This window comes from Elephas maximus, chromosome 4 (genome assembly GCF_024166365.1).
Source record: "Elephas maximus indicus isolate mEleMax1 chromosome 4, mEleMax1 primary haplotype, whole genome shotgun sequence".
NCBI classification, from domain to species: Eukaryota; Metazoa; Chordata; class Mammalia; order Proboscidea; family Elephantidae; genus Elephas; species Elephas maximus.
In genome coordinates, this window is record NC_064822.1 from 95,329,469 (window position 1) to 95,343,678 (window position 14,210).

Genomic DNA, 14,210 nt, shown 5'->3' on the forward strand with positions numbered 1-14,210 from the left:
TACAACAGTGCTATTTGTCAAAAAGGCAGCTATTAATATACTCAATTGTAAAAGAGGCCAAAAATTAAAACACACCAATTGAATGATTCCACTCAGTTGGTACGTTTTACTTTTTGGCCTGTTTAATGATTTACTCATAATCATACTGTGTCACTCATGGAATGATCCCGAATTCTTCTGACACCAAATCTACTCTTTTCTTTACAACGTGATGTTCATAGAGGTCTTAAAATAAACTAAACTCATTCTACAGAAAAAGAATATAAAATAAGAATTGATACTATTGTCAACTCTGATCAAAATTTTGCATTTCTCTTTCCTTTCCTCCCTTCCTCTCTCCTTTCTTCCTTCCTTTTTTTCTCCCTTCCCCTTCTACTTCTCTACTCAATGCAGGTGTTTCCTATTTTTCAACTGCCATAAACCTAAAGCTCTTTTGAAAAATGAGCTTAACCCTTATTGAACACAAGATGAAAATGTGGTTGCTGGTCAGTCACCTTCTGATGATATCCTTTACAGCCTGTCTAGCAGGTAAGGAACACTTTTAGTGCCGTCTCCATAAATTATACAAACATAGTTAATATGTTTCTTCATTTCATTAAATCTGGTGTCTAAAGTTAGAATTAATATTTTCTGTTGACACATGGATCAAACAAGTAAATGAATATAGATTTAGGTTGACCCTATTTTCTTTTCACTTTTGATTACTATTTTAAAAAGATTTAGCCAGTCTGATGTAGTGGTGTGCTGCTAAATGTTTAAAAATAAAAGTCTTTAGGGATTTGTAGTGCTTGTCAGTTTTTTGAGATTAAATACTCTCACTATGACCAATTTCAAATTAACAGCTTGATGTCAATGAATGTGGAGTGGAAAAGATGTGCAACGGCATCTATTATATAGTATTTCCACCAAACAGATACAATAGACATAAATAACCTCGACAGCATACATAACAATAAAATGTAGCAAAATAATTAGGTGATGGGCTTTAAGTATTTGTTACCTTTGTTATTAATATAATAATTTAATTGTAAGTTAATATAATTTAATTTTGAATACTGATTGTGTTTAACAACTGATTCACAAAATTCCTAAAATTTAATTACTTCTTGAGAGCTGTTGTGAATAGGTCCAACACACTTGTGAATATTGTGAATCTTTTGTCAATTTAGTCAATGTTATAAAAACAATGCTTAAATAATCTACAATGTGTATAGTGATATTAAGAATCACAAAACAGTATTGAGAGCACTCTAGTTTTAGGACAAATTACATTTACATGTTTCAAAGAAGAGTATGAAGAATTAAGAGATATTTCCTACAGGTAGATGTACATTATGTTTTTCATCAGAAAACAACATGTTTTCTAATAACCAATTTTTAAAATAACTTTATCTCAATTATTTCAACTCAATAAATACTTGTTGCGTTCCTATTGTATGGAAGATATAGATGAATCTCATTCTTTCGTATATCAATTCTTATTGATCACTTTAACAAAGGATCTGATGGACATTTTATTGTTTATCTTATTTCTTATTAACTTGAAGAAAATAAAAAATACAGTTCTACTTTGGGGAGTAAATTGTATTGTATTGACTCTAGAACTCTACCTCAAAATAATAATATAATTAGTATTTAATAATTTTAATGACAGCAATAAATATATATTCATCAATATAAATATACATGACATTGGTATGTATAATGAAAATAATTTTAATACCATTGATTAATAGCTATAGTAAAAATGTTTATATATGTAATGTAAATATAATAAAGGAAACTTTTATGATAGTATTGTGGCTACATCTTATTTGTAATGCAAATTTGTACTAACTCTGTTAACCACAATTTTTAGTGCTACAACTATAAAATGCAAAGAAGAGAAATAAATATATCATCTGCAAAGTTGTGATGATAGTTCATCTTTGATAGTAAAGAGTCAGATATCTCATTTTGTTAACCAGCCTTTTAGTTATTTGAATGATGTTTGAAACCACAACTCAAAGAGTTGCTTCAGAGTCAAAATTGTTTTTTCTTTTATTTTTAGAGTTTACATGGCACAGAAGGTATTATGGTCATGGAGGTAAGTTGACATAAAGGGGAAACTTTTTAAATAGCTTTTTCAAAGTGGATGATAATTCCATCTCTGCTTTAAGCTATGAACTCTCTAGATTTAAAGACAAATGCTTAGTGTTAGATCACTTGAAAATTTTGTAAAGACGTCTTTTCAGAGATTGTAGGGCAACTTGTTCTTTTGCTTGCCAACATGAATGAATGAACACATCACAAACAAACATCCTTTAAAGGGTCGTAGCAGACGGAAAGTATTCATTAAATGCGATCTTTTTGTTTGTTTCCTGCATGCCCTCCAGCAACATTTTGCTACTAAATTTTGAAGCAGTATTTTAAATATTGAAAACAGCTAGTTTATTTTTGAAAGCCTCTAGCTTTGCTCCAAGAGAGATAAATGAAGTTAATGAATTTGGTACCTTAAGATTCAGTTCAATTAAGAGTCCAAAGATGTTTCAATATTCATTGTTTAAGGTTCACTGAATATAATTAACACTCAGACAGTTTAAATTCTATTCCAACCACTAAAAATTCTTGCCAGAAATAGAGGCAGCATAGTATACTAGGAAGCATATTGTCTAGAATAAGACAGTCTGGATTTGCATCCTCACTCTGGTGCCTGATGTTATACGATCCTACGTAAATTATTCAGCTTCTATGAGCCTCCACTTTCCAATATGTAAAAAAAAAACAAGATTATTGAGAAGACTAAGAAAGAATGTGAGTGATAACTTCTAGCGCAATGATGGACATAGGAGGTGCGCAATGAACATAGAAAATTGGTAATTTATACAAGCCACTTCATAGTGGTAAGATAAAAGAAAATTGAGATGGAAAACTGAGAAATCAAGCTGAAACCCGTATGCCAAATCAAGAATATCCATGCCAGAGTGAGTCAGAAAAACTTCCACTTGTGAGTAGATATGGCGTTTAAGGGAAAGGAAATATTTAGTCTGAATTTCACCTAAATAATTTCTGAGTTTACCTTATTAGTTGAGACTTACTGCAATGTAGGATATAAAAAGATCAGTAAGGTATGTTCCTTGATTTATAAAATAGGGCATAAATAAGTAAGTGGGTAACACTTTTATAAGAAAGATATGTAATAAACACTTTTGAGGATTAAGGAATATTTAATAAAGCTGATAGTAGGTGGAGCCCTGGTGGCGAAGTGGTTAAGAGCTCAGGCTGCTAACAATAGGTCGGCAGTTCAAATCTACCAGCTGCTCCTTGGAAACCCTATGGGCAGTTCTATACTGTCCTATAGGGTCTCTATGAGTTAGAATCAACTTGACGGCCCACAACAACAACAAGTAGTAGGTAAGGGAACATTGGAGTATTTCCGATGTCGTAAATGGGACTAATTCCAAATACAAGGAAGTGGCACAAATAAGGAAACAGAGGTGGGGAGATACGGGTTGTGCTTAGGCCAGTATTTCCCAAAGTATTCCAAAATGTAGTACTTGTTTTGCAGGGTATTAGTAGGAATTGCATTAAAAAGTACTTCATTGTTGAACAAATTTGGAAAGTGCTGGTAAATTAAAGCTCAATAGTTCATTTTTAGCTTTAAATAAGTATTATGAATGCTTTTTACTTAATAACTATAATATTTATACTATTTATAATAGCTATCATACCCTAAGTAATCAATACTGTGACTCTTTGAGGAGGGAGAGTTGTAAAACTTCCAAAAATTCCCAAGCTTATTTGACCACCTAGCTGATAGTCATAGGAGGAAAACAAAACAAAAAGCCCTTATTTACGTTGACTGGTCTCAATTTAAATTCACGACTGTTACCATCAAGTGGGCAGCTGGCAGTGTGTGTGCAGCAAACATACCCCACTTCCTCAGTACATTAATTTTCTCACTCTCCTAGATCATGTCATACAGGCCCCTTTCTTCTCAAACCTTCCAGGAGTTCTTGCCCATCCTTACTTTTATCAGATAACTGCATCTTTTTACACAGAGAAATTTGAAAAAAAACAAAAGAGAACCTCCACAAGCCTCCACTACCACATCGACTCATCGCATACATCTGTGCCCATATACTCTGCCTTCCAGCCTGTTTCACAGATGACCTCTCCAGACCAAGCTCTCCACTTGCACACTAGGTCCTGTCTCACCTTGTCTGTTTAAGTTCGGTGCTTCTGCAATTGTCTCCTCTCTCTACTCATAATCAAGTTCTCCTTCTCTACTGGATTATCCCCATAAACACACAAATATTCTGTAATGTCTCTCATTAAAGAAAAAATCCCTCTGTTGTCTCCACACCTTTCAGCTAATGTCCCATGTATCTCTCTCTGTTTTTTTTTTTTTTTTTACAACAGTATTACTCAAAAATAGCCCATACTTACTGTTTTCAATTCCCTGAATTTAGCCTCCATGCAGCCCAAACTAGGTGCCTTGTTTACCTCACTAATGGCATGCACATTATTAATCCAATAGTCAACTTGCAAGTTTTCTGCTTGGTCTACCAGCAGCAGTGCTGCAGTTATAGTTTCACACAGAGTTACACAAACATGCACAGGTGAGGCTGTGTTTTTTTTTTTTTTTTTCTTGTTTGTATCTTTTTTAAAAACAAAACCTTCTCCAGAAAACTTTCAGATCTCTGAACAACTCAATATCCAGTGTTGTCACACATACCATCAAGACAGTCATCAGCAGGGGTAACTGGAATTAACACTGGTCAACCTTTACTTCTGAGTTATGTGTGGGTGGGATTGATCCTTGAACAAATCTGATCTTGCCCAGAAAGGTAAAAGGAGAGAATAGATACTGTTCAGTCAACCAACAATATCTGTTATATCACTGAAATTGAGATTTTTCTCACTTATAAATGAAAGATTTCTATCCAGCATCCAAAACCAAACCAAACCTATTGCTGTTGAGTTGATTCCAACTCATAGAGAGTGGATAGGACAGAGTGGAACTGCCCCATAGGGTTACCAAGAGCAGCTAGTGATTTGAACTGCCAGCCTTTTGATTAATAGCCAAGCTCTTAACCACTGCTCCACCAAGGTTCCCTATCCAATATAACATCCTGCATATAGGGTCACTATAAGTCAGAATCAACTCGACAGCAACGAGTTTATATATAGTAGGCTTTTTTACTATTATTTTTATAGCAACCTTAATAGCCCTAGCTGACTTAGGTTTGTTTATTTGTTTTCTCTTTTTATGTTGTTTTATTTTTCTTGCTGTTTTTTCTGCTCATTTTGTTTTAAAATAAAATATTATATATATATTAAAATAAGACATAAACATTGTTAGTTTTAATCATAAAGTACTACAAGGCTTATAATAAAATCAGCAAAATGAACCTCACTCTTCCCTGTGTCTTTTTAAAATTTCTTCTTTTTTCATTTTTTAGATTGTGTAAATGCAACATTTTATCCTATAGAGATAAGGCGATGAACATAGCTAATTTGTGCATACCATTACCACTAGTTGCTGTCCAGCTGATGCCTACTCATGGTGACCCTATTTGTGTCAGAATAAAACTATGCTCTATCAAGTTTTCAATGGCTAATTTTTCAGAAAGAGATTACCAGATATTTCTTCCAAGGTGTTCCTGGGTGGACTTGAATTGCCAACCTTTCCAATAGTCAACCTATAATGTTCAGCTTTTTCATGAGTACCTTAATTATTTGAGAGTAACTATTTATTTTAGGTGCTTTTTTTTCACTGTTGGTCTGTTAGTACCATTCTTGAAAGGGAAAAAAAAAAATTGCATCTACCTCATGATCAGCACTCACCTAGGCTAACGTATAATGGTAATAAATATCTCTTTAATTCCTTTCTAATTCAGTGAGACAAACCATAAAGGGAGGGAATGAAATAGCAGTATAACATCTATTTTATAAACATTAGCATGTAAAATAATCTGTACTTTACATATAAAATAATCTGTATTTTACATTTAGGTTATTGATATTACTTTATCAAGGCTGTAATTCAAAAAAAATTTAAAATCTTCATTGCTTGGCTGTAGAGAGGGAAGTTATGGAATTTCCCATGTCTTTACACCATTGAAGCCCAAATTTCCCCAATTTTTTTTTCCATTAGACTCACATCAACTACTTAGCATTATTTTCAGCATATGTTCCTATCTATATGACAGACTGTATGTCATTCAACGACAATGAATTTCACTATTTTGTAATATGGTCACGTACAGCCCCATTAATTGAATTAAATCTGAGGCAGGCTGAGATGGACTGGGTCCTAGGAGTAGACCCACCAGCTAGGGCATGCCAAATGTGGACAGACGTACAGTAGGTGTGGAAGATGCTCAGCCAGTTATGCATAAACACAGTGTCTGGAGGCTGCAGGGGTGGACCACAGGTGAAGGAAGTGGTTACTATCAAGAGACGTGATGGGCTTTCCTTGGGCAGGTGAAAGCAAGCAGAGGAGAATTTAGTCCACCTATCCTTTCTGCTAGGAGCCTGAGTGGCACAGTGGTTAAGCGATTGGCTGCTAACCAAAAAGTTGGCAGTTCGAATGCACCATCCACTCCATAAGAGTATTCCATAAAGATTACAGCCTTGGAAACCCTATGGGGCAGTTATACTGTATCCTGTAGGGTCACTATGAGTCGGAATTGGCTCAACAGCAATGGACTTTGGAACCTTGCTGCTAATCTCACCGTTCATTGTAATAACGACTTCCGCATTTTTTGGGGACCGACTCCTTACTTTGTACTTCAGTTACGGTAAATTACTCAATGTTTCGTATTACCCAAGACCCTAAAGAACTGAGACATTGGAGTATTCAAAGCCCAACCCCTAAACATCCTTGCTCTGTTATCGGTGGTGAAACATTGGGTGTGAAAATAAGAGGCTATAAAGCCTGGAAACTATGTTTTGAGACAATTTAAATATTGCCTCGTTGCATCATTTAGAGTTTCCTGGATATCAAGAGAGCTTGCACTACTCTCCACCCCAATACCCCATATTCTAGACCCTTCAAATTTTGTCACTATTGCTTTTCCCTAATAAATTTTTCCCAAGACTTTTCTTATGGCATAAAAAACAAAACAAAACAAACAAACAAAAAATCTTATTGCCGTTGAATCGATTCTGACTCATAGTGACCCTATAGGACAGAGTAGAACTGCCCCATAGGGTTTCCAAGGAGCAGCTGGTGTATTTGAACTGCCAACCTTTTGGCTAGCAGTTGAGTTCTTAGCCACTGTTATATAAAATTTTGTCTAATAACAAGTTGGTTGAGGTGACATATTACACAAAAAGAAATAGAATTTGCTTCAAAAAGAATATAAAATGAATAAAGAATAACTCTTAAGTACAAATAGTAACTATACATTCAATTTCCAGAAATAAAATAGGATAGCAAGATTACAGAAAACTATCTCTTACAGTGAGACCTGAAATAATCCCATTTTAGATAATACAACTGGCTGGTTAGATTAACTATGAAACTGAGAAAAGTAGCAGTTTTGGCTGTCATTTACATCTGTAAATTTGACTGCAAATGTTCATAAATTATTTGTTTCTTGGAAATCTTCTTAATCAAACTTAAGAAGTATACTTGCTTCTGCCATAGATTTATGATAGTCACTGTATGGTGGAAAATTAATGACTTTGCATAAACAGCAGATCAAACGAAAGAGTCATAAGAAGTGTTAAATCCTCCATTAGCTTGCGAAGTCATCTATAATTCTGTACTTCAAGAGATTCTTTTTAAAAGATTCTATCAAGTAAGAAATATTTTTTCTTTTCCTTTTAACCCTGTAAAACTCCCAAAGCATCAATCAAAATTTGTCATCTAATTCTTTTTATAGCTATAAAAAAAGTAAAAGTGGCTGTATATTCTGTGATCTGAGAGTAGAATCCCAGAGTTAATGGATCTTTTTCTGAGCTCTGTGTGAGCCCTTCCTTTCCCTTCATTTGAGTGCCCCAGTTGAGCCAACAGAGCGATGAGCTCAGGCGCTCTCTTCTAGGGGGTTACAAAATTTGCATTCAAAGGTGGACACTGGGCATGGCGATGCAATACAAACTCTTTATTTTGAGTAATTTTTCACTGTTGTTGCTTGTTGCTGTCGAGTCACTTCTGACTCATTGCAACTCTGTGTGTAGAGTAGAACTGTTTCATTGAGTGTTCAAGACTGTGACCTTTTGGAAGCAGATTGCCAGGCCATACTCCTGAGGTGCCTCTGGGTGGGTTCCAAATGCCAAACTTTCATCTAGTAGTCGAGCACTTAACCATTTGTGCCACTCATGGACTCCACCAATTTATATCTCAAGGGTCCATGTATGTACACAAAGTAAAATGGATAGGGTAAATGAAAAACCATCTAAAGGAATACATTATTTTATTCAGGTCTAAAAATTTTAGAAAAGCAAAAAACATATTTACAAAATAATACTTGCTTGAACTACTAATATGATGTGAAGTATATTCAGTTCTCAGAAAATATCTTCAATAGAATGTTTTTTCAACATGAAACATTTCAATATTTTGTTGAAAATTACATTCATTTTTTGTCCTTAAATGTTTCATTGTTCCTATAAAGAGCAAATGATAGTGGAATACTAGGGAATATATGTATATAATTTGTGAAAAATACTTCTTGTTGAGAAGAAAAATAGTATGGGTCACTAATATTATCCATTTTGGCCTATAAAGTTTAACTCACTTCACACAATAAGTGTTCTGTCTTTACTTATATCCTTTGAGGAATTGTCTATCAATAGATAGATACAGCCTCATCATTATTAGTATATGACATTCTTTTCAATGTATATTTTCATTGCTGGCACCTTTTCTAGTAAAAAAAGAAACTTCTTTTTTTTAATACGTATGATCAAGATGAAGAAACTACTAAAAATGTATCCTCAGCTTTTTTAAGAAAGATAACCAAATTTATTTCAAAGCACATACCTTAAAATCAAAAGATACAAGATCAAAAGAAATATTTAAGACTAGCTTCTAATTAAAATATGCAAATCTACCAAATAATTTCTATGTAGATATATGCTTACGTGAATCTGTCTTTGATATGTTCGAAGGCACCGTATAGTACTTTAAATAATTGAAGCAGTTATGAATGAACATAACTCCCCTTCAATGTGGTAAAAATATTTCTTTCAAGGAAGCTAATTAAATTGTAAGTTAAATTGAGTATTTGGGATTATGACCATACTTACAATGGCATTGCCAGAGGGCATTATTGACCAGACCATGATTGCCTATTTCTACATTGAAAGTATAATAATACCCACAGTTCTTGATGTAATGCTACCCTGCACCTGTTGACTTAAGTTCAAATTTTATGAAATTGTATGTCATCACATAATATTCCACATCATTAAATGAGGCAGATATTTAGTTAGCTGAAATCCTCTCAAAAGAAACCAAACCTATTGCCGTGGAGTATATTCTGACTCATACCAACCCTATAGGACCAAATAGAATTGCCCCATAGGATTTCCAAGGCTGTAAATCTTTATAGAAGCAGACTGCCACATCTTTCTCCCACAGAGTGGCTGGTGGGTTCAAACCACTGACCTTTTGGTTAGCAAGAGTGCTTAACCACTGCAATACCAAGGCTTTTAGTTAGTTGAAAATCTCTCCAATTTGTCACTATTAGTGGAATGCACCCTACGCATCTGTTGGTTTGTCATATGGTGGGAGCTTGTGTGTTGCTGTGATGCTGGAAGCTATACCACAGGTATTTAAATACCAGCAGGGTCACCCATGGTGGACAGGTTTCAGCTGAGCTTCCAGACTAAGACAGACTAGAAAGAAGGACCCAGCAGTCTACTTCTGAAAAGCATTAGCCAGTAAAAACATTATGAATAGCAGTGGAACATTGTCTGATGCAGTACTGGAAGATGAGCCCCTCAGGTTGGAAGGCACTCGAAAGATGACTGCAGAAGAGCTGCCTCTTCAAAGTAGAGTCAACCTTAAAGATGTGGATGGAGTCAAGCTTTCAGGACCTTCGTTTGCTGAAGTGGCATGACTCAAAATGAGAAGAAACAGCTGCAAATATCCGTTAGTAATTGGAACATGGAATGTACAAAGTATGAACATAGGAAAATTGGAAATTGTCAAAAATGAAATGCAATGCATGAACATCAATATCCTAGGTATTAGTGGGCTGAAATGGACTGGTATTGGCCATTTTGAATCAGATAATCATATGATCTACTATGCCAGGAATGACAACTTGAAGATGAATGGCACTGCATTCATCATCAAAAAGAACATTTCAAGATCTATTCTGAAATACAATGCTGTCAGTGATAAGATAGTATCATATGCGTACACAAAAGACCAGTTAATATGACTATTTTTCAAATTTATGCACCAACTACTTAGGCCAAAGATGAAGAAACTGAAGATTTTTACCAACTTCTGCAGTCTGAAATTGATCAAACATGCAATCAGGATGCATTGATAGTTACTGGTGATTGGAATGTGAAAGTTGGAAACAAAGAGGAATCAGTAGTTGGAAAACATGACTTTTGTGATAGAAATGATGTTAGAGATCACATGATAGAATTTTGCAAAACCAGCGACCTCTTTATTGCAAATGCCTTTTTTCACCAACATAAACAGTGATCCTAAAAGTGTACCTCACCGGATGGAATATACAGAAATCTAATCAACTACATCTGTGGAAAAGGCAATGTAAAAGCTCAATATCATCAGTCAGAATAAGACCAGGGGCTGACTGTGGAACAGACCATCAATTGCTCATATGCGAGTTCAAGAGAAACTTAAGAAAATTAGAACAAGTCTACACCAGCCAAAGTATGACTTTGAGCGTATTCCACCTGAATTTAGAGACCACTTCAAGAATAGATTTGATGCACTTAACGCTAATGACCAAAGACCAGACGAATTGTGGAATGACATCAAGGGTATCACACAAGAAGAAAGCAAGAGGTCATTAAAAAGACAGGAAAGAAAGAAAAGACCAAAAAGTATGTCAAAAGAGACTCTGAAACTTGCTCTTGAATGTCGAGTAGATAAAGCAAAAGGAAAAAATTATGAGGTAAAAGAGCTGAACAGAAGATTTCAAAGGGTGTCTTGAGAAGACAAAGTAAAGTATTATAATGACATGTGCAAAGACTTGGACATAGAAAACCAAAAGGGAAGAAAACGCTAAGCATTTCTCAAGCTGAAAGAAATGAAGAAAAAAATCAAGCCTTGAGTTGCAAAACTGAAGGATTATACAGTGAAAATTTTAAACGACACAGGAAGCATCAAAAGAAGATGTAAGAAATACACAGAGTCACTATACCAAAAAGAATTGGTTGACATTCAATTATTTCAGGAGGTAGGATATAATCAAGAACTGATGCTACTGAAGGAAGAGGTCCAAGGGGCACTGAAGGCACTGGCAAAAAACAAGTCTCTAGGAATTGACAGAATACTAATTGAGATGTTTCAACAAACAGATGCAGCGCTGGAAGTGCTCACTCGTCTATGCCAGGAAATTTAAAAGAAAACTACCTGGCCAACCAGCTGGAAGAGATCCACATTTACGCCTGTTCCCAAGAAACGTTATCCAATCAAGTGCAGAAATTATCGAACAATATCATTAATACCACACACAAATAAAATTTTGGTGAAGATAATTTGAAAGTGGCTGCAACAATACATCGACAGGGAACTGGCAGAAATTCAAGTCAGATTCGGAAGAGAATGTGGAACCAGGGATATCGTTGATGATGTCAGATGGATCCTGGCTGAAAATAGAGAGTACCACTAAGATGTTTACCAGTGTTTTATTGACTATGCAAAGGCATTTGACTGTGTGGATCGTAACAAATTATGGATAACATTTCAAAGAATGAGAATTCTGGAACACTTAATAGTGCTGATGAGGAACCTGTACATAGACCAAGAGGCAGTCATTCGAACAGAAAAAGGGGCTATTATGTGATTTAAAATCAGGAAGATGTGTATCAGGTTTGTATCCTTTCACCATACTTATTCAACCTGTATACTAAGCAAATAATCTGAGAAGCTGGACTATATGAAGAAGAATGGGGCATCCGGTTATGGAGGATGACTCATTAACAACCTGTGTTATGCAGATGGCACAACTTTGCTGAAAATGAAGATGACTTGAAGCACTTACTGATGAAGATCAAAGACTACAGTCTTTAGTATGGATTACACCTCAACATAAAGAAAACAAAAATCCTAACAACTGGACGAATAGACATCATCATGGTAAATGGAGAAAAGATTGAAGTTGTCAAGCATTTCATTTTACTCAGATCCACAATCAACACCCATGGAATCAGCAATCAAGAAATCAAAAGATGCATGGCATTGGACAAATCTGCTGCAAAAGACCTCTTTAAAGTGTTGAAAAACAAAGATGTCACCTTGAAGACTAAGGTGCACTTGACCCAGGCCATGGTGTTTTCAATCGCCTCATATGCATGTGAAAGCTGGACGATGAATAAGGAAGACTGAAGAATTGATGCCTTTGAATTGTGTTGGTGAAGAATATTGACTATACCATGGACTGAAAAAAGAACGAACAAATCTGTCTTGGAAGAAGCACTACCAAAATGCTCCTTAGAAGCAAAGATGGCAAGACTACGTCTCATGTACTCTGGATAAGTTATCAGGAGGGATCAGTCCCTGGAGAAGGACTTCATGCTTGGTAAAAGGGAGGGTCTTTGAAAGAAAGGAAGACCTTTGATGAGATGGATTGATGCAGTGGCTGAAACAATGGGCTCAAGCATAGCAATGATTGTGAGGATGGTGCAGGACCAGGCAGTGTTTCCTTCTGTTGTACATAGTGTCGCTATGAGTCAGAACCCACTTGACTCCACCTAATAACAATACCAGCAATAGTGAGATGCAGGTTGGAGAAGGCCCAAAGATGACCCCTAACCCCAAAGACCTAAGATTCTCTTAACAATATCTTTTGCAGAGCATAAGTTTTTAATTTTAATAAAGTCCAGCACCATTTTTTCTTCCTTTCATGGATCATGCTTTTGATTTTGTATCTAAACATTATCACTATACCCAAGTTTAGAATCATTCCATTGACTAAACCATGGACAACTAATACCTGTAGTTTATCAAGCCATAGTACTTGAGATGGCTCTGTGAAATTCTTATCCTACCATTGATGTAGGAAGTGGAAACTCAAGATCCAATCCTGCAGATATCAGTGGTCTATGTTTTAAGTATATGTATAATTGCATCAGACATTTGTTTATCGTTAAATCTGATGATCTTTTCCATTGGTAATATTAATAACATCATCATCAGGGTCGCTATATAAGTATAACGTAATTCAAAGATATTTATGAGCTTTATAGTCCCCAGAACAGTTTTTATTTTTAGTTTTCTGAATATTTAATCTATATATATGCATATGTTTTAAAAAATGTTTCAAACATTTCACGCTAAAAAAAATATTAAACAGTGGGTAAGGTGTGAATTGAAGTCATCTCCAAGAAGAGAATCTAAATATATTGATAAAAATGTGTTTTTTTTTAATGTGGCCAGAAGTTTTCCCTTTAAGAATTTTTACGTGAAATTGGAAAGAACAACAGGATCTCTAGTTTGGCAGCTATTACTAAGTTGCCCCAGTCAGAAAAGCTGTGCAATTGGGAGAGACTCAAGGAAGATCTCATGAAGTTATCCAAGTTGGAAGAACAATAGCATATGATTTTACCACAGCTAAGCACAAGGTCATTTTTTTTTTCCAGAGATTGGAAAAACCAGACCCTACATACAAAATGAAAGTCTCTAAATTATCAGGAATGTGGGATTCATTGTTTATTTTTCCCAGGTTTGTTGTTACACTCTGAAAGGCCAGAAAGTATTTGGCATGATCAAAAAAAGTGTTAGAAGCAAAGCAGAAAACATCGTTTGTATCTCTGGTTTTTACAACCTCAAGAAGGATATTGAACTAGAGATAGCTCAGAACAGGACTTTCAAAATCAGCAACAGAGAGCTTCTGTGTGCACCTCACATTTATGATTTTAGTTGGGGGTATAGTAGGTCCAAGAGGTCCTTAGGACACATACTTCTATTTCTTTCTTTTTAAAATGAAGAAAGCAGCGATCTTAGTTATCTAGTGCTGCTATAACAGAAATACCACAAGTGAGTGGTTTTAACGAATGGATGTTTATTT

At 35.2% G+C, this 14,210-nt stretch overlaps 1 protein-coding gene across 3 annotated transcripts in view; it reads left to right on the top strand.

Annotated features, from left to right (window-relative positions):
- Positions 1–14,210, top strand: part of CNTN1 (contactin 1) — a 385,906-nt gene that overhangs the window by 213,944 nt on the left and 157,752 nt on the right. For all 3 annotated transcript variants that reach the window (XM_049882834.1, XM_049882835.1, XM_049882836.1), the window contains exons 3-4: positions 394–528; positions 2,051–2,086. In XM_049882834.1, the coding sequence (XP_049738791.1) occupies positions 441–528; positions 2,051–2,086 (124 nt within the window). In that variant the 5' untranslated portion in view covers positions 394–440. The remainder of the gene's footprint in view (positions 1–393; positions 529–2,050; positions 2,087–14,210) is intronic.